Source organism: Lates calcarifer, linkage group LG12, assembly GCF_001640805.2.
Source record: "Lates calcarifer isolate ASB-BC8 linkage group LG12, TLL_Latcal_v3, whole genome shotgun sequence".
Lineage (NCBI taxonomy): Eukaryota > Metazoa > Chordata > Actinopteri > Centropomidae > Lates > Lates calcarifer.
The window spans coordinates 19,220,095-19,244,991 of NC_066844.1; the positions used below are offsets into that span (position 1 = coordinate 19,220,095).

Sequence of the window (24,897 nt, forward strand, 5' to 3'; positions counted from 1 at the left end):
TGTGTCGGGGGGGTAGTGTGTGCTGCACACTGCCTGTCTGTGTGTGATAAAGACACAGAGAGGACACTATGGCAAGATGCATACAGGAATTAAAATGAGAATCGGCATATGTGTACAGAAACACTCCTGCTCTCACTCTTACGCGCAGTGTTTCACACTTGCAACCTCGCACACATTCTTTTGCTTATTTCCCACTCGGCAAGCAGCCAGACACATGGTGGAAGCTGCAACATTAAAAAGCTATTAAGCTATCATTAGTGGCGCCGTGGCTGCCCAGTGTACGGCCTCGGGGTCTGACAACAACAGCAAACTACTGTTATAGCATCTGAATGTACTGTAATGAACCCACTGTGTTTCAGAGATTAGCTGCAGCCCATATGCCAGAGATAAGTCAGGTCCTTTCCACCACACAGGGAGAGCCAAGAGCAGGGAGGGGTGATAGTAACCAAGAAGTACAAGCCTCAACAGCACACAAGTGATTTATATTTGGAGTTTGGTAAAAGCGCTACGTTTCATGATAAACAACTGGTGGAGAAAATGCACAATCAGGCTTATTTGTTAGAGCGAGAGAGTGTACCACAGAGGAAGAGTTGGTTTGCTGTGAAAATTAATCTCCCAGCATCTGCGGCTGGTCCTTGATTTATTTGAGGTATACATTATGTTTTTCATGGCGTTTGTTATTTATCTTTTATATCCACAATAGCCTTAGGTCACCTTCACACACATAGTAAATTCATCATGAAGATAGACCACTTTATGAGAGAATATAATGTGATAAAATGATGAAATAAAGGATTGTGTTAGTTAATTAATTGTTGCCATGCTAATGATAATAGAACAATGCAATTCTATTCATTAAAAATGAAGATTGAAGCTGCTGTTAATGCCTGTGGTCACTTTTATATTGTACTAAACCATGTGATATTAAATGACAAATTTTATAAATCTGATTTAATGTGGTTAAGTCATGGGCAATTCCAGAGAAGACAAAAAGCAAGCAGGTCTTAAAGGGAAACACGCTGAATGGACTGTAGAGACGATTGTTATGTTTTACTGGCCTGCTGATGTGAAAAAAGTGATTATGTGGTTGTCAAAGCAACAATTTGCCACTACCAGTATAGCACATCCAAATCTTTGTTGAAACAAGCAGTTGTTGAGTTGCAATGTGGGTAAAGTGGTGGCCAAAAGGAGAAAGAATATCTCTGGTTCCACTGAGACTTTAATTGATCTTGTTTAAAACTGTCTATCATGAGCCTGACCTGAACCTTTAGGTTCTCTCATTTGCACCATATTTGGTTTAGGTTACCTGAACTATGTCCAGGGGTTGCTGAACTGGGTTAAGGTTTATTGCCCAACTAATAACTTTGTCTGTGTTTACATTTTAATTAAAGTTGTGAAATTAAAGTGTTTTACCATTCAACATGTACTACATTGGGATGTTAAATAAAGAATCTTGCAAGGCTAAACCATACACTGAGAAAACATGTCACTATAACTTATCTAGATATAATATCATTGGCAACAATCAATATACAGCAGAAATTCTCTGATCAAATTAATCATCTGACAGCCTTAACTTAAATATTTTTCATAATATGATGGCTTGAGCTTCCAATTCTTTGCTTAATATCTCCTGAGGCAAAAACTAATGCAACCTGAATAGTGCCTGAAAGATCTAGATATGGTGCTAAATTGAGAACAACATGAAGTTTATCATCATGTTATTGGGCGAAATCAAGAGGCAAAGCAGCCCTCAAAACATATTAGAAAAACACAAAGCCCAAAGCAGAAACTGTGCTTTGTGTCTGATGTTTCTCTGAGGCTGAAATGCACTTGAAGCATCTGATGCTACACAGATGTTGTGACAGATATCAGAAGAAGTTAGTTTGATGACCATTACTCATGCTAGAATTAGACTTGGTAAGCAGCTGGCACTAATGTTAGTGGAACTGCTGGTGGGTGGATACAGCACTATGGTTTGGGATTACAATGCTTGCATACTTGAACACACACACACACACACACACACACACACGCACACACAGAGTGGTGGCCCATTAGGCTATGTTTATAGATAAAGCAAGAGTGTATTGTAGGCTGCCAGTAGTTCATGAGCAGGTAACATTCACACAACACAACGACAGACAGCCATGTCTTCATACAGATTATTAAAGTGCATTTTCCTTCTGTTCCTTTTTCCAACAGCACTTTTTATTGGGTTTGTGTACACTTGTGAAGAGTGTGTGCGTCTACACTATCTGTACTTGTATGTGAGGATGTACTGGACAGAACATTGAGTCCTACTATTCTTACACTCCTGCTGAGACTAATAGTGGTCATCTCCAACAGTTAGGCAGTGACTCATGGTGGCTTTGATGTGACATGTTGACACAAAATAGATTAAAATAATCTCCCAGCACTGAACCCAACTGAATACATGCATTAGGTCTTGTACTGAATCATGTTCATTAACAATGCCATATACTTTAAGTATGAATACCCGACACTAGCCTATACTACCTCCAAATTATGTACTTCATCAGTTACCGCACCTGCCTGAGCCTGACAAAATACAGGTTAGAGTGACAAAAGTTGAGAAAAGTCTAAAAATGCAGAGTAGAGTCTTTGCAGACAATGGAGACCATGATCATTTGTCTAGCGCCAGCTTCAGGCCAAACTTTATTTTATTTGGCCAATTAGTGTTGAAGATATAAGGAACTAAAGTTGTCTAATTCTCATATATCTGAGTATTGGTTTTCCATTGTATAACGACCATTACAGCCTCACAGATCTGCTTGTATGGCTATAATTGCAGGAGGTGTTGTGAGTGGATGAAAGTAGAAACATACTTATCTTGAACCAAATGATGTACTCTAATATACTTGCTTCTCTGATGTAAATATAATAAAAATGTTGTATAAAAGCTTATTCCGCTGTAGAAAAATAAGGCATTTACAAAAATATAACACACACACACACACACACACACACACACACACACACAGGTACAAACATAAACCAGTTGAAATGAAAAGAGGCATTTCCAGCATGATGTATTCATGATCTTATTGTGTGATGCACAGACAGCTGCCTCCATCTGCTGTCCCACTGTAAGCTGTGGAGATAAAAGAGAAGAAGTAGGGGAAGAAGAGTGAACTAGGGCACATAAATAATACCATCTATTCTTTAATCATGAAGGCATTATGACACCCCTCCCCCTCCTAAACCCATCTCTAATTCTTTCCCCTACATCTCCATGCATCCCTGCAGGACAGTGCCACTATGCAGTTCTGTGCCAACAAGCTGGACAAGAAGGACTTTTTTGGCAAGTCTGACCCATTTCATGGTCTTCTACAGAAGCAACGAGGACGGAACGTGAGTGCTTTATGCAGTTTTCTTCTTATTCCAAGTGCTTTGAATGGAGAGGGAGGTGTTCGATAGGAAGGAAGTATATTACAGAATGTGAGATGCACACAATTCACTGAGATGTGGAAGTGAAGTAGAGTAACTGCTATCAAAAGCAGCAGAGTTGCAGCATTTTGTGTCCGTCAGATATTAGGTTGCCCTTCTTAGCACAAGATAAAGCAGCTTCTATGAGACCCTGGCGAATACATTTTGAGACACAAGAAAAAAGAACTTTAAAGTACACTATTATAAATGTTACAGTAACAATAAAATGGAAATCACCAACAAGAACGAATGGAACATTAGAGGATATAGAGTGTAGTGGGGAGAAACTAGAGTCTGTACAGTGTGAGAGGAGAGCTGTAGTGGTTACTGAGGCATGCGCAACTTAAGAGGCTGCATACTGGGGAAAGCATCCACAACCACAACTCCCATGACTATGCCTTACATAAATGACTCCAGGAGAGCAAATAGAAAAGACAGGCAATTAATGTAAAAAGCATAAGAGCAGGAGAGAAAAAAAACATAATCTGCGTTTTTCATCAGCAGGAAAAACACTGTCACTTTCTGAGGCAGTTCACATAGAGATGCATAACTCTCTCCCAAGTCCTCATGCTTTCCCAGAGTGCTGTTCAGCCTCCCAAGGGGTTCTACAGTTGCGGCAGCGTCAGCCCAATCTAGCCGGGGATGCTTTAGCAAGTGCTTCGTTAGCTGTCTTGTAGCTTTTCTCAGTATTTTTTTTTCATACATAACTGGGTGGGAAATGGATCCCCACAGAAGTCCTAGAAGTATCTGTTGTTGGTGCCAGAGGGGGGTATAAATCAGAGGGCTGTGTGGCTAAAGGACTCACAGGGTTTTAAAAGGCTTGAGGCATTTAGTGTAGCACGAGTAATCCAAGACTTTGGGTAAAAAACAGAAAAAAAACGATACGGGTTGTTGCTTTTTGAGGGGATATTTGCAGGGTATTTGATAGGAATTTATGTGGCTCTGCTCAGTGAAACATTTCAGATATCACAGAAATTCATTTGCATATCATTGTCACACTTCTGGTCAAGGGAAAGGATTTAAAAGCTGGACTGAAATATTAAACTGCTCTCCATGGTCTTAAACACAATATAGCTGGGATATAGTCCAAGCTGTAAACAAAGCTCGGTACATCCCTATTTAAAGCATCTCTCCTGTCTTTCTTGTTGTCTCAGTCTCTTTAGTTGCATGTTCCTCCCCTCATTTGCATATTAATTCTCTGCTTCCTGGCTTGTATAATTGATAAATAATAATCAATTTTCTATTCTGCCTCTTTTTGAACGTGTTTTTTCCTAATGTACCTCCTCCTCCGCCTCCTCCTCGTCCAGGTTTACTATCTGCCATAAAACAGAGGTGGTGAAGAACACATTAAATCCAGTGTGGCAACCTTTCACCATCCCAGTACGAGCACTCTGCAACGGAGACTACGACAGGTACAGTGCAACCTCCTCCTGTTCTTTCCCTGCTGCACAGGACTCCATATATCCCCCTCTATTTCTACCTCATCACACATTCACACAAATTCTTGTACACACACCTTGAATAGTCAGTAATGTTGACCCCACTGACAACCTCTGCCTTCACTGGATTTCTGTCGCCTCAATCTATCGACTGCCTTCACAGCGCCAATCAGAATATCTCTGACAAACAGTGTACTGACGACAGCTATGACTGCAACCTCAGCCCCATTGAGTTTAACCATCTGAAATCATTACCTGTTCAACATGCTGCAATGTTAAGCCTCCCATTCTTCCTGCTGTTACATTATTTCAAAACAGCTTTGTGCTTAGGACATCCCTTAGTATTGATCTTTGCTAACAAAGCACAGGTCAGTCACAATGAGCCTCTTCTAATCTCCACTGACCTCCTTGTGGTGTTACTGTTGTCAATATTCTCCTTAGAGAAAATCCCTGTGTGATATAAATGTACTATTACAACACTTAAATTTAGATACAACAATTGTCTAATCATGACTTAGCAACAGTAACTAGGCAAACATTCTCTTCATGTTGTGGTTGTGTGCACGGGGTTGTACTAAGAATAGAGCTTGCCATTTCTAGCCTCACAAATATGAGGATTTGATGCTTTTGTCGCACATGATAGTAAACTGAAAGTGTTTGGCCCTGAGATGGACTAGCGATCAATAAAGGGTGTAGCCTTCCTCTCGCCCAATGTCAGCTGGGATAGGCTCCAGTATAATGTATCAATCTAGCACAACACTGTTTTTACCATGGTTATGTTCTAAAACATGTTCGCTAGAAACAGTAAAAAGTCAGCCATAGACGAGAGCATTTTAAGCCAACTCCTGAAGCTTAGCTAACCACCTAGCCATAGCTGATAAAATTGCTCACAGCAGTTGTCATTTCAAATGAGAAGTTGCTTTAGTCAAGGACCAACTGATTCTTTGAAATCATGAATTTCGAGTGGTAAATCATTATAAATCTTGTATTTACCATGCAAGAATGGAAAGCTTGTCAGGCATAGTAATGTAATAAATATGATGTAGCAAGTATGATAAATGATAAATAAATGTGTGAATGTACAATTCAAAACATGTTTTGAACACTATATTGTAATTTGGTCTGTTCATCACTGCATTGTTGTCACACTTTGGTCCTGTAAAAACAAGAGTACATTACTAGCTAAATGTCTAAAATAATGACAGGTTGCTCTTCTCAGTGGGCCCATAATTAATGTAGACATGTTGTGTCAGAGGGGATAGGAATTCATTTTTCTCCCAGCTTATCTGCCTGCCTCTAATTTAAAAGACAGTGCTGGGAAGAAAACAAGCTAAATCATGAAGAAGCTGCAAGGGAAGATGAAAAAGGAGTGACAGACAGATTACCTTTGTGGGGGGAAATATTTCATGTGGCATACTGTATCTTTTTTTTCTGCCTCTCCTTTTTTCATCTCTCTCTTGTACTCTCTCTCTCTCTCTCTCTTTCAAAGCTGTCCATCCTGTCCTGTTTGTATGTAGTCAAACTCTAATTACTGAGAAAGCAGAGAACCTGGTGTGTGCTGGGAAAACTGAGATAAATCCCAAACAGACAGACAGACAGACGGACAGACAGAGTTATCGATGGGGTTGCCTCAAGAAGTGTTTTGATACTTGGGAAATATTAGGTGAAACTGTGTGAGCCAGCCAATCACACATGAGCCTAAGAAGAGGTCACTACCCTGTCAGAGCCAATCATACACAGGGGACTGAGCTGGGCATCAAAGGCGCTTCCTAAAACGCTCCTGTGCTATGCAAAAATGCACACACACACACACACACACAAACGGAGGGAGAGTATAATGAAATGTGACAAGCCACGAGCAGAAACACCCTGAAATGCTGCAAGTCTTGAAATATCACCAAGACAGCGCTATAAACAGGTTATATACTGGTGCATGGGTGCGTGTGTCAGTTTTTGCTTGTTCTTTGTGTCCATATTTCTATGAGGAGGGAGTGGGAAGGTCTGTTTGTCTTTTTAATTATATAGTTCTTGAGACCCACTGATAAATTATTTTTCCAACCTCTGTGATGGTACATTATCATCCAAGCTGCGTTCCTGCAACAAACACGGCTCTTAAGGCTGTCAGTGCTTTTGATCTATGTAATTACTGTTTACATCCATCAAGTGAAGGAAAGCTTCCAGTGATTTGAAAAGTGCTGATGTGGTGCCCACAAAAAAATCTGCTGAATCAGTTCAGACCAATTTTCATTAGATTCATCAAAAGTCTATGTTTAAATGAAACAGAGAACACATCTTTTCAGTTGCTGAAGAACAGTTTGTTGATTAAAACTACTATTGCCTTGTTTAGAGTCTTGGCCAGATGACTTGAACTACATGACTGAACACTGAATTAGACGGAGACCGCTATGTCCTCCTGGTCCACTGCAGGACAGTTCTCGGTCTTCAAAGAGTTCTTGTCAAGGGCTGAATTCACATCTGCCCTCCAAACTTGCGGACTGAGCCCACACAGACTCCTGTCAGACGTATTGTGATACACTCACCGTGATCACGGCGAATGCAAATGTGCTACAAGACATGACTTGAGACCTTGATTGTTTCCATGGAGATGAACTGAAATGTCAGACCTTTTGAGCAAAGTATTATTCTGAACAGTTCTTAATGGTATGGATATTGGCAACATATGCAGAATATATAGTTTACAAAATATCACAGAGATGATAATGATGGTAAACACAGTAAAATTGTACACTGCTTATGTCATATTGACATTAAACCCTCAAGTGAGGATCCTCATGACATCAACCAGTGCCTGTCTAACTTTGCAGATTGCAACAAACAAACCCAAACTATTCAGCCTATTCAGAAAGTCTCTCTGGAATTCTGCAGAAGAGACTTTGTAGATTTAGACAGTGCACAACACTTGCACGGGAAGCGGGGAAGTTAGCCAAAAGGTTGGTAGACTCAATTTCCATCCAGATGTAGTGCAAATTTTAATCAAATCTCCATAAAATCAGCAAAAGAAAATTTGATGTTATGCAATTTCCATACAGTCAAATATTAGGAGCTGGGCACACTGTGATAAAGTAGCATTTATTCTCCAGTCCAGAGTTTACATGTTACATATAGTTCATGATTTATTCACTCGGTCTGTCTCCATTATACTTTGTTGCATTTTGTTTTTATTGACACACACCCTTCCACCCAGCCAAGCGTAAAAACTTTTTTGTGATGTTATGACTGACTGTTATGGCTGTTTCCATTCAGCATTTGCATTCAGTTTTTTAATGTGCAAATTGAAAAAGAGCATAAAAACAGGTGGATGGATCACCAGAGAGAACTGTGTGGTTTCCTTCCTTACTCTTGCTTTAAATGAGCTCCCAGAAAACACTCAGTGACTTCTCCAGATGATTTGTCTCCAGGTATGAGGGCTCGAAATTTGATCAAACAGAACATGCAAAATAATATGATCCTGAATGGTAAGAAGAGTTACACAAGGTGAATCTGGATGGAGAGGCGGTGCCTGCAGCTCCAACTGCTCGTTATCTGGGTTGGCATTCACTTCTACTCCCTCTCTCTCATTTCAAGTTCCGCTTATGTTGGAGAGGGCATTGAGGCACCACTATCTGTTGAGAGTACTACTCTGTACAAGTATGTCAGTGGATGACCTACTGCTGATTTACTTTGCTCTAATTAGATTGGTGCTAACGTTTGGACATGTTCCTCTCGTTTGATGCACCAAAGGGCAAAAGGAGGCACTGGAGCACTTAGGATTTCCAAATGGGACACTCTGCTTCTCTCCCATGTGATATATCTAAAAGGAACAAAGGAAGGTGCAATGTATCTGCTTAAAAGGATGAAGCATACTTCCCACCAATTGCATGACTTTCTCTCTTCAACCTGACAATAAGTGCTGGTATGAAGACAACTGAAAAATAGTGCTGCACTCTGTACCTCCTGCTGCAACAAAGTGCCATTTTCTCTGATAGGTTTTAAATGTGAGATCCATTTTAAACTATTTTTACATATATTTTTTTATACTTATAGCATGGTGAAGACAGCACACTTCACTTTTAAAGAATTTTTTTAAAAACAGCATTGGTTTCTCGGTCTCATAACCTAAACAATTACCGTCCCTGTGGGATGTGTATAAAGCTGAATACAGAGCTCACTGGGAGCTGCATTTTATTTGAGTTGACACTGTTCCAGATGTGGCCAGTGTGGTGTGATGTCCTCCTTTCTGTGTGTGGAATTAAGTACTGCTCATAAGAGCAAACATGTCCGTCTAAATCAATAACCAAGGTTAAAGGTCTTTAATGTTCAAATTCACCTCTACCATTTGGGGATGACTCGTCTGAATCTATGGCACACCTATCAGGCAGAGCTGCCCTTTTCACACCCAATCAGCTCGTACTCTGGAAAGGTAAGGCGGGGGGTCTCTCATTTCAAGATGCAATCTGTTTGTGGGCTCACATCTCTGTGTGCAAATCAGCATGTTTTGGTCGAGGTGCAATCTCTCTCCCTGTTTATCCTCTCAAATTATGATCAAAAGCCTCACTGTCAGAGGCAGAGAGCGGGGGACAAAGACAGGGGTGGACATAAAAGCAAAACTAAACAGAAATGAAAATGACATTATTTGGTTTATTCTCTATTCAAATTTCTTAAATGGTTTTGACTAATGGTTCAAATTATTTTTCTTTCTTTCTCTACCCCAGTAATCATGTCACAACTCTTTAAGATTTATCTTTTGATCCTATATGGAGGATCCTAGCCCCTAAGTTGGGATCCACTGGACTAAACTAGCTAAGTGTATATAAAGGAGTTCAAACTAGCTTCACCTAAACTAGCTATATCAGTAAACTTTTACTCTCTTTTGTATGGAATGGATGGCCTGTGTACACAGGACAAAAGTTCACAAAGCAGAAATACATTTAGACAGACTTATAAACTGCAGATAAGATATAAGGATAAAATGGTAAAAGGATAAGAACAAACTTTGTGACAACTACAGATACATATAAATTCAACAAAAAGGCAATCAAGCCAAGTCAACTTTAAATTTAGAAACCACAAAGCAACTAAGGATAAAGTAGTAAATGCCTAAGCACTAGGTTTGAACAAGAAAAACATACATTTGAACAGAAATGGAGAAAGCCAAGTTAATGATCTGTACTACACTCAAATGTGTATGAAGGACAAAAATGACAAGTATGAATAAATAAATAGATGCAGACATAAGTAATTAAATACAGAAATATATATTATTTTATATTTTACATACATCTCAAGAATTGGAAAAAGTATCAGGGTAGAAAAAATGAGACCATTGCATCCCCATTATCAACCATACAAATCACAAGATTTGTGATTTGGGAATTACCCTTTCATTACAAAGAAAAAAATCAAAATGTTGAGCATGTTTTTCTGTCACAAAGGCAGCATCCGTTACAATCTTCCACAGCAGCATGGAAAAAAGGTTAAATTGGACCCTTGTCAATTCACCACAAAATGTGTCATAGGAAAAGAGCTGCTTGTTATTGCTAGGAAACAACTCTTGGAAATCCCAGATCCAAATCATCGCCGAGGGCTATCTGTGTACTATATTTTAGTCAGACCTGTTGGTACGCCTAACTTTTTAAATGTATCTTGCAAACACAAAGACAAGGATGAAACACCTCCACCTTCCAACTTTGCTGCCTAGCGTCAGAGTGACGCTTTGATTAGGAAGACTGTCCTTCAGGTGACAGGATCCAGCTGAATCCCCATGACAGCGGGCATCTGAGGTTTCCCTGAACACATCCATCCATTTCTCCATATGAACATTCGCTCTGCTCTGAGAGGGACGGACTACGTTTTGGCAAAGAGGAGGAAAGTATAAGGGAAGGCAAGCAAAGACGGGAAAGTAATAGGAAGTGGAGAGGAGAGAGGAGAAATGAAGGAGAGGAGAGGAGAATAAGAGACAGCAAATGTAAGTATACTTGCTGTGTAACAGAGGGAAAAAAACAGAAATCCAATATGTCAAAGGCCCTGTTCCAGATGAGTAAGTCAAGGAGAACAGGATGAGGGAGTGTGAAGCTAGAGGAGAGAAATGGAAGGCACTTCCAAGTTGTCATATATTCTGCTCAACGATCGATGTATGAGGAAATTTAAATTCTCTCCATCTTTCTATATTTACATCCTTCACACCTACTGTATACTGTGTTTCCTCTCTGTAGGTGGTACTTAAGGTATATATTTTACTGTGGATAATTCATTTAAAAACATCAAAAGAATCAATTCTTCCTCATTAATATGCAGGCCCAGGACTCAAACATAGTCTATTTCTGTCACTGGCAAAAGATCACAGACAGATCTGTGTAATTGGAGTTGAAGAATTGTTCAGCGTCAAATGCAAGTCTCCTTTTTTCCCTCTCAATTATATGCACCTCCTTCACTGAAGATGAGTCATGTTCATTAAAGACGCTTAGAACAGTAGCCGAAGATATCTGTGGCAGATTAGTTTTGGAGTGTATATTGTTGTGAGGGTTCAAGGGGCCACTCAAGGATCTGAGTGTCTGAGTCCCTTTGATGCAGCTGTAAATTAGGATACAGAAATTTTTAATAAAATGATGGTAAATGCAGTAAATGGGCCGACATAATGACAGCTTCCAGGTCCTTTATTTGTCTCGCATGGCATGCCCTAAAATTGCACCAGTTACTCTCTACCACTAAATTTCGTTCCTGCATGTCGATAGGTCTGGGAAGAGATGGCTGAATCTTTTCTCTGACTTTCCCTCCCATCTCTTTCTGTATCTGTCTTACCTCTCCCCTGTTCCCTCTCTTTTTCCTCACCGAATGAGAAGCATCATGTTTCTACCACCTAGGTGACAAGCACATTTTCTCTAGCTCACAGCCTTGAAGATAACCTCAAAAGAACAAACTGTCACCGTGGAACGACAGGGGCCAGGTGGCAGGGAGGAAGCTGGGCTTATTTCAGGCATCTTTCAATTCCTCAGTGACAGGAAAGAGTCTCTGATGTGCCGCTTGCTTAAATTTTCTTTGGATCTGGGCTGGTGTCAGTACTTGTGTAAGACGAAGTTGGGAGAGAGGGGAGACTTGGGGGTGAGATCAATGTGACTCAGGAATAAAAGTGCCAAAGAAACTTTTTTTCCCCTCTCCTCACTCTGCAGGGACAATGTTTCTGCTGCATTTGTGTAAAATGTCACCAGTGTGCTACTCTGATGTTTCTTTTGAATACTGGAAGTTAACATATGCTGCTGTTTGGAAGTTACAATTTTTGGAGGGAGTACTTTATGCAAGACCCATTCTAATGCAAGAATCAGCCTTGTTTTAAGTTTTAATAGATTTTTGGAGTTCCCTTAGCACTGAGTCAAAAGTGAAATGATAACAATCTAGGATCTCCCAGAGGAATCATTCAGTCATTCATACACCAAAACATATTTCTTTTCCCTATGGGACTGTATTTAGCCATCACAACTCCAAGACCTCAGCTGCTGACATGAAACAGGAGTACACACCTGTTGCTGCTGTCTTCTGTCACTGTTAATTACAAAAGGCTTAATGAAGCTAATGAAGCTGTTGCTGAGAAGTCTGGTTATTTTTCCCCATAGTGAAGACACTATGGCACCTACTCAGACATGTACTGAATTCACAAAATTCTCTGACATTTACATATTAGCCATACAGTTCAAAAGGAAATCTAGGTCATTTTAAAAATAAAAGTAACTTCCTTCTTTTTAAAAGTAAAGACAGCAGCAACAGGTGTGCACCCTGTGTGTGCATATGTGTATATGTGAGTTTTTGACCACTAGTAGTACTACAGAGTAATGTTCTGACGAGTAAAGTCACTGAAATAACTTTTTTCTTACCTATGCATATGCATATACAACAACTGCGATGCCAGCATCATTGTTCACATGCTTGCTTGCGTACTTGTTGTGCATATGAAGGAATATATCCACGTAGGGGGCAGATTAGAGCATAATCATGCCTATCAGAACCAAATATCTTCCTCGTGAACTAATAAATAAAAACAACAGAAAAAGATACTATGGTGATGCTTGAGAAAGTTATAGTATTGTCAAGGTTGAGATCACAGCAGAGAAAACAGCAGAGACAACAATTTAGACAGCAACAAGCAACAGCAGAAGATAGATGCTGGCAAGCTACACTACTCTGTGACTGTAAACTGGCAGTACAATATACTGTACATCTGTTTCTGTGCTCATTAGTCTTGTGTTCAAGATCCCAAATATTTCCCTCTCTAGCCATTACAGTCTTACAGTCAATATCTCAGATTGCTGGACTAGGAAGGGGCTCACATACTTTATCTCCATCTAGTTTGAATACTTTTGATAGATGTCTTATTGCAGATTGATTATTGTATACATTATATGTTCTGATGAGTGCAACACAGTCTCACCAGATGATTCATCAGTAGGTGTCCTGGAGCTTTTGATCTTTTGACTCTAATTAATATTTCTATTTTTTGGCCATTTATTCTTCCTTTTTGACTTAAAAGTTGAGAATATTTATAATTCCATGCCAACTGGGAACTGACAGGGATCACACGAAATGACTGAGAGATCCAGAACAAGCTGCTGAATGGACCTTGTGGTAAGACAGTTTGCCAGCTAGCATGCTGCTTTAAAATACTTAATCTGACTATGTGGCTGGTGTGTTCATTTCCAGAACAATCAAGGTGGAGGTGTATGACTGGGATCGGGATGGGAGGTGAGTGTGACTGCCAAAAAAATCAGACTACTGGTATTCAGTTTAGGAATTTTTAACATAAAATATAAGAACATGGAAACTTTTTCTGAAATTTTTGCCTGAGAGACACATCATTTCCTGTCACAAAGTTCCATCTGGTCCTGTTATTTGTACCTAATATTTTTTATACTCACTTGTGTGTTCTCTGCCTTTATTCCTTTCTCCCAGCCATGATTTCATTGGGGATTTTACAACCAGCTACCGAGAGCTAGCTCGAGGGCAGAGCCAGTTCAATGTGTATGAGGTGAGTAATTCCAGTGTTTCCGCAGTTCAACATGTCTGCTGGCTCCTCAGACCTGGTTTCCCTGTACATCGGGTACCTTGGATCCCATTTCTGACATGAGTGACATTTCTATCTCTGACATGACTGTTGCACTGTTTCCCATTATTCTTCCACATTCCTTCCCATGGATATCCTCTACTCCTGCAGCAAACAAATGCATTTGTTCAGCGGTTACTGAAGAAGATATTCCTAATTCAGTTTTTAAAAGGGCATTGGCACAGTATTTGTACATGTCTCATCACCTTCCCCAAGCAGCTATTTCCTGCGCCCAGGTTCTTCTTCTCAAAATCTGAGAATTATTTCGCCACTATAATCACCTGGATGCTGACACACATAGAAATGGAGCTATTAGCAGCAGCGTGAAACAGGATTAATAGCAGAACAATCCAGGGATTTAAAATGATCATAGCAATTTCTCAATACTTCTCAAGGGATAGCTTACTGTGCCTCTTAATAGCATACAATGCGGCTCTGTATGCAAATTACAAACACAATTCATTTAAATGTTTCATTCTAGATTCCAAGGTTGATGGGTAAGGCCTGAAAATGATATAAATGTGTCCTATGTTTATCGAAATCACTAATTATTTTGTCCAAGAATTTTGTATTTATTTGTAAATCTATGAGGACAGAGTGTTCTGGTCACCACAGAAAATTAGTCTTTGTAAAAAATGTATTAAAAAAAAAAAAAAAGGACATGTCAATACCTTCATGCCCCTGTGGTTTGGTGGCCTTCAGCCGAAGGACAAATACCTGTCTTTTGGATGTCAACTCCATTATACACTACTCTTGATTCCTTTCTACCTCCCAGTGAGACTGAAAGGCCCTTTGCTTTTTGCATCAGCAGATTGTTCAGTGTGTCAGACAAATTGCCATCCCTCCATGTTAAATTAGGGGCTGTCACTTTCATGCCTAGCAGCCATAGAGAATCGAGGTAATGAGCTGAGACGTCTTTGGTCTCCAGATTGACATTTCACTCTTGTTCTGGAGCCGATAGAATACTGGTAAAGTAATTGTAAGTCTTGCACCTTAAGCCTGCCTCACCCATCGATTCTTTGTAGCCTGTGATTCGTCTTTCAATTTCCAGTCTTCTTCCATTAAATAGCATGATTGAACTAGATTGCATACGATACTCACATTTCTATATTAAGCATTCATGAATGATCTTACATGAGCTACGCTCAATCTGTTACTTCATGCACCCACATCCTCTTTTATCTCCCTTCCTTTGCTGATATTTTTTATTCCATCATTTGCACCTACAAACCACATACATCCATGTGATGGAATGTACTTCTCATGCCAGCCACACACTCACATTCATAACATGTGTTGCACCTAATTAGCAAAGAAATAGTTGAGTAAACTAGGGTGTGAACATATGTAAAATAAGGGGTAAAATAAGTCAGGGAAAATACTCTTTTAGAAGGTGTAAAAATACATAGACCAAATAGGACCAAATTCCGTTTCAAAGGCAGGACTTGATACGTCCTCCAGTACTGAGTATGCATACACACAGTGCCTCTATGTCCAATATATACACAAAATACTTGGAATATAATATTTCTGCCTAAAACCAGGGCATCAAAAATATTTTGTTCTGATTCTAGATCACATGATTACACCTCTCATTGTTTATTTTTAGGTAATTAATACCAAGAAGAAAATGAAGAAAAAGAAATATGTCAACTCTGGAACAGTGAGTATGGCGCCAGCAGCTAATCAGGACTGGCACTGTGCCTCTTTTCTGCTCCACACCCACCTCTCTTCTGTTAAATGATTCTCTCTTTAATTATCCTCCAAGTGTTGGCTGCTTTGAAGGAAATACCAATCTGTATATTGTAGTGCATACACTGTTGTGTGTCTGTAGGTGATTATGGAAGATGTATACTTTGGGTTTTGAAAGGAATTGTATGGAGATGTAGTTAGTTAAGAAAACTGGCTGCAGTAAAGTATGTAAGTGGGACAAAATGAAGGATGAAGGTGCTGCAGAACTTGAAGGACATAAGATCTGAGAGATCACAGTGGGCGACACCAACAAGCAATTGAGACACAGATTTTCACACAACTTACCCAGGAGTGCAGGCATGTGCTAGTAATGCATACCAATGCGACTCTATCCTCTCTTCAAATTTGTCCTCTGGCAACTGTAAATGAATTGGTCATCAGAAAGCAGCCAGCTCACATCTTTTTCCAGAGAGTGTCAAGTGCAGAACCAATTCAAAATGTGAACTTTTTTTGTATTTAAGAGAAAAACATCAAGACTGAGTTTAATCAAATCTCTCCTTGTCTTTGATTTCAGGTAACCCTGCTCTCATTCTCAGTGGAGTCAGAGTTCACATTCTTAGATTACATCAAAGGAGGGTGAGTGGAAATGACCATCTACATACTTCAAGAGACCATTAACAGCCTCTGTATTCCCTTTCATGACGCAGTCCCCTTCAAACTAAATGTGGTGGTGAAAAATAGCATAATGAGGTTTTAACTGTCCATGTCATTGTCATTACATACTAACCCCATACACATTACACCTAGCCATTTTAGGACCTGTTAATATAAGAATATTGCTCACATCAGCTTTAAAATGATAATTCTTATTAATTATGATACCAATGATGGCTAAAGTACTGTACTGATACAAGAATGAAGTTGTAAAAAAAAAAAAAAAAAAAAGGAAATTATCCTCTAATGGATTAATGACACATGCAAAACTATTATAGAAAGTCGTAATTACTTATAATGAGAATTATAAAATCAATATATCTGTTGACTCTTCATTAAAATTTTGATCAAAATTCATATATTTCTGTCCCCTTATCTTTAATGTCATGGCACCCCAAGTACAGTGTTCCACTACAACTTTGCTCAACTGATTTTTAAGTTCACAGTAGGAGCTGCCTGTAGTATCAAAGTGCCAAATATATTTTAAATGAGCTGGCTAAAGCTAAACTGGCTTCAAAGAGGGTATCAGCCCTTCGACCTCAGTTTAGTCTTAGAGCAGGAGGTTGATGCGTGAATATCAAATATTTCTCAGGTGAAATGTGCCTCTCAGGCAAGCTAGGCTGTGCTTTGATCTCGACTGTCCCATCACAGCAGGTCGGCTGTCAGGGGGTTTATGGGCTGTGACAGAGCTGACAAGCATGACAGATTTCATTGACAGTTCCTGGCTTTGGCTGATCTATGACACAATAACCTTAAGGTTTAGTGGCCCCACTTCAAAAATATCATCCACATCAGTCTGCCCCCTAACAGTACTCTCTTGCTGAATGACACATCAGAGAGATGGTTCCTGCTATGTGGCGTCTCTTGCTATTAAGAAAATGGATGAAAAGTTAAGAAAATGTGTCACTTAAACTGTCCAAGCTCTTTGCTGCATGGAAAAGGTGAAATACCACATGTAAAAGTCTTTTCTGTGCTAGCTGTTAAAGCACTATTTGGTGTTAGAGCTTTCATCATGATGCAAAGTGAACTCAGGCAGCTTTTATGTCTTATTTGACAACCACTGTGATCACAAATGGACAAGAATAATTTGGCTATTCAAATAGCTAGAAAGCATTTCACCTCAGTCTACAATGAGACAGAATGAAATGTCATCAGACTGTTGATTTTTCTCACCCTAAAAGTGTGCAGCACTGGAACAGTCCAGGAGCGAGGACCAACAGGACAAGATATGCTTGAAATATAATGATAGGGGCCATCTCTCTACAGTGATTATGGTTCAGTACTCTCATATCAGGTTAATAATTTGATCATTACCCTTTACCAGCCAAGAATTTGAATTAGGATGAAGTGGTGTTGTAAAAGGCAAAAGCTAAAATAGGAAAATATGAGAGTACTGTGGTTGGTCCAAAGACATTTTAATCAAAGTGCTGAAAAAGTTGATATTGCCCACAGAGAAAAGCACAATATCTGGGTTTTTTTAGTGGTGCTAGAAAGGATCTGTAAAGATGGAAGGGAAAAAGAAAGAAAATAGTTAAGCTGCTACATAACAAGACTGCCCTGTCATTTTGACCAAGTGTCAAGGAGGCTCATTTTTTGAGGGTTCACCAGACTGACAACAGTCTGAAAAATACTGTACAAGCTATTTTTTGTAATACCGACCTTTAGCTCAAAGGCTCAAACACACACACACACACACACACACACACACACACACACACAAAGTGCAGGTGGAGAATGCATCTAAATTTCAACTGAGAAAAAACAAGAGAATCACAGGTGAAAACCCTTCATTTCCTAGAGCACACATGCATTTTTCAAATTTGCCCATGCACTTCCCATGCAGAGACAGTAATACATTGCAGAGTCTTCATGAATTAATAAGTTTAATTAATGCTAAGGTTATCCGGGTCAGGCTGTGGCATATTCTCCGTCCCCACCCCAAACCGAAAGGTTAATGTGAATCTTTAACTCATTCATTTTATTATCATTCTTTAGCCTTCCTCTCTGGTGGCTCTCATAGATAATGAGATGCTGTCGTTTGGGCCCCTGAAGGCCTCGTCTCATTGTCGTAAATTAGCAAGAAGAGCGGGAGTGCTTCATCAGCAGGGAAAATTGGATTATGATTTGCTCTTAAGTGCTCCATCAGTCTAATTGCTTGTTACCATGCTCGGGCTCTTCGGCACCTCCTGCTACTCCTCCTCATGGAGGTGAAAGTCAGATAAACCGACCAGTGTAATCACTTAAATCTTATTTAACATCTGAGCACCTGCACTTTGTGTCTTAATACAAATGAAGATGAGAAATGGCAATGAGATATTAAATATTGATCTGTTTGTAACTATATCATCATAAGAAATAATTGACATATTTTGTGTATGATATTGCTCAATTTTAGGGATCATGTTGTCATGTTTTGTCACAGAGTATGTGAGTGCATGACTGACGTGTGAGATCACTGGAATTTAATGAGGCCTGGCATGTTGCTGTTGGTGGTTGTTCTTTGTTGTTGATTTTTTTTGTCATGTCCTCCTCTCCATCCCCCTTCTAGGACACAGATCAATTTCACTGTGGCCATCGATTTCACAGCATCTAATGGTGAGTGATCCTAACGGCAAAGTGTGTGTGTGTGTGTTTTGTGTTGGGGGGGGCAAGAACAGATAGTAGTGCTCTTTGACTGTGGCATGTCCGATTGCAGAATCAATCACACAAACACACACACAAGCAGCCGGTGTATACCATAGCCCACACACATTGTCACCTATAAACGATAGCCTTTCCTGGAAAGCTCTTCTTCCTAAACACTCAATACACACTAAATTAAGGTTATAGTTGGCGAAGAAAATGGGGTAAAACCCTTATCTTAACGTGAAGACTTCTCAATGTGTGAGACAACCACACTTAGGTCTAATTACATTAATTATGCCATTAATTATGCCTCAATACAACACTCTGAAAATCTGAGTTTCCCATTTCCAAAATGACCGTTCACTAAACCCCCTCCAAGCAGAGATTGTTCGGTCCCAGCTTGGGACCCATAACTAGGCATGGATTTCTCCACGTACTTATTATGCAAAGAGTTCTTCTTTTTTGCCTTTTCAAAACCAAAAACACAAAGAATGTATTAAACTGTGTGCTTTTGGTCTAACATAAGCTGTAAATGTTAGCACTGTCTGGCAAGCTAGCTTACTACATACAATAATAACCTAGTGTTAACAGTATGTCCAAAGCCAAGCTTAATTACAGGGTACTTTAAAACAGCATTTTATTACCCCACCATGAGGAAACTGGTCCTGGATGTTACTTCAGTGTGTAGGCTAATATTAGCAGCTCTATCCTGCTCTCTATTGAATTTGGGGATATTGACACACCAGCAACTAAAGACATTGAAAATAGGAGTTCACAATAAAACATAAATCTAACCTCATCCTGTTTGTTCAAGGATGCAAGAATTCTGTTTCTTTATCTCCATATCTTTTACATTGATTATTAATAGGTGAGTGCTATATTTTCTATTTTTCATGCACATGTAGCTTTAGCCACCATTTAGTACAGTATAGAGGGTTTTTCAACCAACTCATGAGACTCAGAGTTATATTAAAAAGGCAAAATGATAGTCATTGTTTACTGACTTTACGGCAAGCTGCATGGGGTTTAGCGAACAATTTCTCCATTCTGTTTGGAGTTTTCTAACTGCGGTGTTGGTCAAGGTGACATACAGTTTGCTGTTACACTCTGGACCTGAGATAAGATCACTTGTATTACACCTTATAAATACAGCCTGACCAGGCAAACAGCAGGATTTCTACTATCAGATAACAGGTACAAGTTATCAAATGCTGAGCACATGTCACCTGTTCAACCTCACTTGGTGCAATGACAACAATATTTTCTGAAACACATGCAAAATATCCCATCTGGGCTGTTAATATTGAATAGTAATCATCATCATCATTATAATCATAATGTGTTATTATAGAAGAGAAATTTGTGAAGGTCACAAGCTCTCTAAATGCTCACTTAATTTGTCATTTGGAAGAGTTCATTTCTCACAATGGCTTTCCTCCCACTGCCCTTGTGTTACAAACCACTAAATTAAAAGTTATGATTCATCATCTCTGAGGACATGACATGACAGCTCCACCTGACAGGAATCATGTTAATTGTGATTAGTGGCTGCAGCAAACAAGAATCACTTGTTTAATGTCATGTCATTGCAGAAAATGCGCTGGAGAATAACATACTGAAATCTTATCTTTGTACCCTCTACACCACAATGACCTTATGATTGATTGATTTATCAACAGGTAACCCCTCTCAGTCCACTTCGCTGCACTACATGAACCCATACCAGCTGAACGCCTACGCCATGGCCCTGAAGGCAGTCGGGGAGATCATTCAGGACTACGACAGTGACAAGATGTTCCCCGCTCTGGGCTTTGGAGCCAAACTGCCCCCTGATGGGCGGGTGTCACACGAGTTCCCACTGGTGAAGTCAACCTCACTTCATTTCAACTTTGATTAATCTGTTTAATGGGTTTTTAAATCAAGGCTATTTTATGGCTTTTTATTTCAATCTTCCAAAATCACACCACTGGATTGTCTTTCTAATTTACTGTATTTATTCTAATTCATGAATTATGTGCATGACCTGGTAATATGAAACACATAAATGATGCCTGATTGAACAAGTGTACTTTGATTAAGATCTTGCTGCTTCTTTGTTTGATAAATGCATTCACCCAGACCATGGAATTGAATTGCTATCTGTTTGCACTGGTTTTCTCCTCTCCAGAATGGGAACATGGAAAATCCGTACTGCAATGGTATCGAAGGCATCTTAGAGGCATACCACCAGAGTCTAAAGACAGTGCAGCTGTATGGGCCCACTAACTTCGCTCCTGTAGTGAACCATGTGGCCAGGTGAGAGAGCATTGAAAGCTGGTGAATAGAGTCTCCTGTTTTGCTTCCATTTAAGTGGAAAAGCAATAATGATATTTAAAAAAAAGATTATTTAGACCTGTACAGATGCATTTTCACCTACTTTCTGCCACATAAGCCAGGAATCCTCCTCTTCCTTCCATTTATCAAGTGTATTAATATCAAGCACATAGTAATAAAACAGTAAGAGTCTTAAAAAGCTGTTTTTTATAACTTTTGGACTCCTTATTTATAACCCTCTTTTCTTAGTATCAGTCATTTACGTTTCATCTCTGTGGATTTTCCTCATTTGGTAACTCTTTCTGCCTGTGATTCATTCACTATATTTTCAACATTATTCCTATTTCTATTTAATGCTAAAAAGAAAATGATAAAAACAGTGAAATCCACACAAATTTCTCTTGAAAGCATTCATATGCAGAGAAAAGAGCTCAATGTTTTTCAAAGGACCTGTAGACGATGACATAAATCAATCTGTTTTTTCAGAAAGAAATTTTGAGTCATCGCAATGTTTGCATACAGATTGTGATCATCATCGATCATATCAATATGCTTTATTGCTGGTCTTATCTGGCTTTGATTTCTTGTGCCACTGATTTTCTGACCCAGCACCACTTACAATATCTGTCCTTCCAGACACAATAAACAGGATGTGACATGCTTGAATATGAATTTGGATCATATGAATTTGGACAGCTATCAAAAGAGTGGCGGTTTTAACTGATGGAACAAATGACAAAAGGGCCTATAGCCGTTAACATATACCGACCTATCAGTCTCGGTTAACAACACAAAGAACTATGCAAACTGCGACATGATCCAAGTGGATTCTTGTGCGCACCCCCCCACACACACAACCACCCAAACAACCACCCACCCACACACACACACACATACACACACACACACACACACCTCCACCTGTCACTGCTTCCCTCAGTGTCTCATTTGTTGAGTCACAGCCAAACAATTCTCCATCTGATTACGCCAATGCTCTGTTGTAATTAAAAATGTCATTCTGATAAAAATGGAGGCGCTTTTTTAAAACTGCAGCAGCGAGCCATCGCTGTGAGAATACACAAACATCATTAGAATTTAACATTTGAATAGGTGAAGTCAAGTAGGGAGAGATTTCAACAAAGGTATTAATCTGTGAATCAAACAGTGTAAACCAGCTTTGTTTTAAACTTGATTGTTTGGGCTGATTAATAAATGGGTACTCATGAGGAATTTTAATGAGTGTTATCTGAAGGAGAGCAATGACAAAGTACGCTTTTATTGAATTTGCATGTGATGAGAGCACATGATAAGGCATGTGTTGTCATGTTGTCAAGTCATGGATTTTTCTTTTCTACATAGATTTTTCTTTTGTATTAAAGAGATAGGGCTAAACAGCGCCCTTTTAAATTCTGTCTGTATCTGTGTGTTAATGTTCACACAGGTATGCAGCAGCGGTGCAGGACGGCTCTCAGTACTTTGTGCTCCTCATCATCACAGACGGCGTCATTTCCGACATGGCCCAGACCAAAGAGGCCATTGTAAATGTAAGAATGGGAAATGGGGGGGTGGGGGCAATGTGCTTTCCTGCAGTACACAAGATACACAAAATGCCTGTTAGAAGGAAATGCCTTTGAAGTGAATGGTGCTATGAAATGAAGGATTTGAAGCAACAGCTTGATGTTTTGAGATACGCTCATTTGCTTTGTCGCCAAGAGTTGGATGAGATTGATTTTACTCTATCTTTAGGATACATATGAAGCTACAGCCAACAGATGGTTATCTTAGTATAAACACTGAAAACAGGAGAAAGCAGCTACCTGTTTTCTCAGCTATGTCCAAAGGTAGAAAAATCTCTGCTGGTTGCCTGGCAACCTTATGGTGAAGACAGGACTTTAGAAAGTTGGTGCTCCCAGCCAAGATATCTGTCATATAAGATAACCTGGGTAAAACTTCATTTTGTTATTTTTTTAGTTTTTTGCATGAATTAAACAAAAAGAGATATGACAAGTTCATTACTGAACTTTACAAGTGGTGGTAGGTGGATTTTGTTGCCTTCACTTATTATGCTAAGCTAAGCTAACTAACTGCTGTCTGTAGATTGATATTGACTGGACAGACACGAAAGAGGTATCGATCATCTCATCTAACTCTCTGTAAGAGAAAACAAAGCATATTTCCCAAAAGGTCAAACTTTTCCTTTAAATCAATGTATAAAAGACCAATCAACACATGACCAGGCAACTGAAGATTATTTTCAGTTTACAATTATAGAAAGATTTAGCATTATATATCACTTAAATGATTAACAGATTATCAATATTGATGTCAATTAATTTACTGCGAATCAGTTAAATGATTTTTGTGGGATTATGTGGATACTGTGTGATTAGCTGTCCCCTCAGACAAAAATATGTAGTCCATATGCTCATTATGGTCATCACTACAACCTATACACAGCAGGACAGTAGCAGTTGCTCTGCAATCTGTAAAGCTTCACACAACTGACATCTTTGTGCTGTAATTGCTGGTATCAAAACTTTCAGAGAGTGCAGAGTACTCTCAAAATCTAATTATACACCAATGATTTACCTGACAACCACCCCAAAGTAGCTCAAGGCACAGATTATACTTGTATTTTATTGTGAATCAATCCTCTACCGAAAAAGAAAAGAAAAAAAGAAAAAAGATACAAATGTGTTCCCTTCTTACTAAAAAAAAACAGCATTAAAACTGCAGTGAACAGACTTAATTAAATACAGCATTTGAGAAGATATTGCTGCCTCAGTAAATAAAAAACAACATTGTGCTTTATTTCTCTGAGCTTTCACCAGAACTTGTCCTAACTCCTTTTTTTCCTCTCAGCTTTAAATAGCAGGTAGCTGGCTTCCTTTCCTTTTCCTCTGTCTCTTCCTTTTCTTTTCTTCCTTCCTCCTCCTCCTCAGCCCGCCGCAGGCACAGAACACCCAGCAGACTGGATTTAAAGGGAATTTGCGACTGTTAGTCAAAACATTAGAACAGCCACACCTTCCTTTTAAGATCTTGCCTGCTGCTCTATCTCACTGCTTCCTCTCTGACTGTCTACTGATGCTTGCCTCTTCCTCTGCATTTCCCTTTTACTCTCTACGGATCCTGGGCAAGGGAGGACACAGTGCTGAGGTTATATAAGTCCATCCTCATACTTATTCATGCTGGAAGGTATCTTCAAGAAAGAGCGAGAAGCAGAGTGAGGAAGCCTGAATGTGCACAACTTTGTGTGAACATCTGCAGTGGGTTCACATCTGTTCATGGAGGTTTTTTTTAAAAAAATGTGGGCATGTGGCAGGACAGTTTACACAGACCCATGTGGTGGAATACAAGGAGATTTATCAGTTGCAACAGAATCTGCTTTACTACAGAAACTGAAAAGCTGTCAATCACCCAGCATCCCCCTCTTCTGCTCACAGCTCAGGTCCCTCTGCTGCCTTGTTCTCTCTGTGGAACTGTGAGACTCACAAATATAAAGACTTTTACTGTCTCTCTCCATCTCTTCTCCTCTTAAAGATCTGAACCTCTTTGTCTTCATCTGCTCTCTCCATA

At 39.4% G+C, this 24,897-nt stretch overlaps 1 protein-coding gene across 1 annotated transcript in view; it reads left to right on the forward strand.

Moving 5' to 3' along the window:
* The window catches only part of cpne5b (copine Vb), a 108,149-nt gene that overhangs the window by 73,200 nt on the left and 10,052 nt on the right, over positions 1–24,897 (forward strand). The window contains 11 exon segments of the mRNA XM_051074670.1: positions 3,271–3,339; positions 3,341–3,375; positions 4,758–4,862; positions 13,578–13,619; positions 13,827–13,902; positions 15,587–15,640; positions 16,244–16,305; positions 18,932–18,978; positions 20,688–20,869; positions 21,176–21,303; positions 22,763–22,865. Of these exon segments, the coding sequence (XP_050930627.1) occupies positions 3,271–3,339; positions 3,341–3,375; positions 4,758–4,862; positions 13,578–13,619; positions 13,827–13,902; positions 15,587–15,640; positions 16,244–16,305; positions 18,932–18,978; positions 20,688–20,869; positions 21,176–21,303; positions 22,763–22,865 (903 nt within the window).